A 2,616-nucleotide genomic window follows, 5' to 3' on the forward strand; every position below is an offset into this window, starting at 1 on the left:
TTTCCTACATTACAGTTCACAGGCATTTCAATGACTTGCGATATCCAGTAGTTATGATAAATGCAAAATCTTGGTTCTTCCACCGGCCTAGAACTGTTTTTGCCTCTGTGCTTATTTGTAAATGTGCAAACAGCCAGTAAAGTACGTACTGAATTGGCATACTCCAGGAGAGAAGTGAGACACCTTCCATATCAGTGAATCTTGTATATGAAGCTTCAGAATCTGGGTCTGAAATAGATATAACCCCAGTTGAGGTTATATTAAGCTTATTACAAGTCCCTTTTATAAATGTTGACAGTGATTCCCTGGGAATGTGCCATTTTGCTGTAAGCGGCATCCTTAGCTGGGCCAAACTCCCCTAGTCCTAATACTAACCCTGTGTAATATGTGCAGCATTGGGTTCCTGTGCAGACTCAAGGGCTAGACTGCAATAGCTCCCTTTTAATCAAAGTGGAAAGGAAGTAAAGCAATATTGTTCTTACCTACAGCTACAAATTGACTGCTGAGTCCTAGAGTGATCAGCATGAAGAAAAATAACGTGGCCCATAAAGGTGCACATGGCAACTATGCATGGGCCTATGGGTAGGCAATGAAAGCCAAACCGAAACGTAGATACAATTGAAATGGTCAACTAATTGTACATAAAACAGTAATTCACAAACTGTTTCATTTCTTTTTAATTTAACACTCAATAATTAATGAAGAATTTTTTTTTGTTGAAATGTATCACATTTTGTGCAGTAATGGATCTGAGACTTTGTGGCTCTCTTCCATCATGTTGAAACATTCAGTTGTTTGGTATTCCAATCCTATTCACCAGTCTCTAATCTCAGCAACAAAGCCGTCCAGTTTCTGCTGAGAGTTGTGTGGCTTTGACTCTTGAAATATCATGTGCCTTTGCTTCTGAGTTTTATCCTCCTCCTCCACTTCAGTTTCTTCACCACATCTTCTCACTGGCCTCCCTTCCGCTCTGCTTCCCATGTGTGTCAACACTTCTATGCACTGTTCACATGATCACTCACCCATCTCTCACCCCTGATTTGTCAAATCCTTTCATTATTTGTTCCATTTGGATCCCCCACTCCTTCCCTTTCTTTTCATATTTTCCACATTTTTTCTCTTCCTTCGCGTCTATTCCTGATTTTCTCATTCTTCCCATCTCCTTCCCAGTTGCTCTTTCCCTCCTTAATACAAAGGAATTGACTCCAAAATTTATCAACAGAGTAGATATGAGAAAAAAAAAACAGCATCTTGGAATCCCTACAGTGTATAAGCAGGCCATTTGGCCCATTATGTCCAAAATGACCCTCCGAAGAGCATTCCACTCAGATCCATCCCCGACCTTATCCCTGTAACCCAGCACTTCATATGGCCAATGCACCTAACCTGTATATCTTTGGACTGTGGGAAGGAACTCAAGAAAGTATTATTGTTTCTTGATAGAAGTTTCACCTCTGTGATACAGAAACTAAAAAGGACTCAAATCTGAAGGTTTTTGTCTTGCACACATCAGGACTGAAATGCAAGAAACATCGGTTTTATACAACATGAGAAAATGTTACTGTTTGCTTGGCCAATGTATAGCATGAAGATACATCAGAAATCAGGTAGTTTCAAGCAGGTAGACTCTAATTGTTCAAGTCGGTACCATGCAAATTGGTCTTGTAGGGAATGCATGGAATATTAAACTGACATATGTGACCCTCCTTTACATTGCCAAATGGAATATAGCCACACATTGTAACTTTTCCAGTGAGGAAAGGGTCATGGAGACTGCCAATCCCTGCAGTATTCCCCATGACCACACCATAACCAGTCTATCTGCCTGGTTCAAGTATTTCCAGCTAAGATTGACAAGCTAACAACAGTACAACCAATCTCTTTCATGCTGTATAAATTAGTGCTCACTTTCCAAGTTTGGTTTCTTGTACATCAGGCCTGATGAATGCAATACAAAAAAAAATTAGTTTTGCATTTCATTTCAAGAGAGAGATAACATGAGGTCGCGAAACCCAAACAATTATATCGTGGGTCAGAAATATTTTAACAGAGGACAGTAAGTGTGACTCTGCAGTTACCTGACTGGACAACCTCTGAAACAAGCTTGTGTTGTTTATTAGCCAAGGATGGAGAAGATGACAAATCCAGCAAACACACTGATAGCACAATTAACAACACAGACAACAATGGTATCTGTGTAACAGTTATTGTGGAACTTATTGTAGGATGACAGTGTTATTAAACTGCCCCAACCCACTGCAAGAAAATAGAAAATCTGTGTTACAGCATTTTTCCAGACCTGGCAAATAGAAGGGAGAAATCATCAGCACAGGAAAACGATTTCAATTGAAACCATGAACTAATTGTTAATTTTCCCAATATAATGTTATCAATGTCAGCCATGCTTTCCTCTTTACTAGTCACATGTGCACGGTCACCTCGTAACTCCCATTCTACTTTTTTCAAAAACAGTAATTAAGAACAGGCTGTGAATACAAAACAAAGCTCCATGGGCAGCACAGTGGCACAGTGGTTAGCACTGCTGCCTCACAGCGCTAGAGACCCGGGTTCAATTCCCGCCTCAGGCGACTGACTGTGTGGAGTTTGCACGTTCTC

General features: G+C 40.3%; 1 protein-coding gene across 1 annotated transcript; it reads right to left on the reverse strand.

Moving 5' to 3' along the window:
• Window positions 1-482: 482 nt before the first annotated feature.
• Window positions 483-2,256, reverse strand: LOC122545596 (sodium- and chloride-dependent neutral and basic amino acid transporter B(0+)-like; the record flags this gene model as incomplete). The annotated part of the gene is given in 2 exon segments (XM_043684554.1): window positions 483-602; window positions 2,122-2,256. Coding segments are annotated over 2 exon segments (255 nt in total), but the record flags the coding sequence as incomplete, so codon positions are not given.
• Window positions 2,257-2,616: the final 360 nt, after the last annotated feature.

Source organism: Chiloscyllium plagiosum, unplaced genomic scaffold, assembly GCF_004010195.1.
Source record: "Chiloscyllium plagiosum isolate BGI_BamShark_2017 unplaced genomic scaffold, ASM401019v2 scaf_19220, whole genome shotgun sequence".
Lineage (NCBI taxonomy): Eukaryota > Metazoa > Chordata > Chondrichthyes > Orectolobiformes > Hemiscylliidae > Chiloscyllium > Chiloscyllium plagiosum.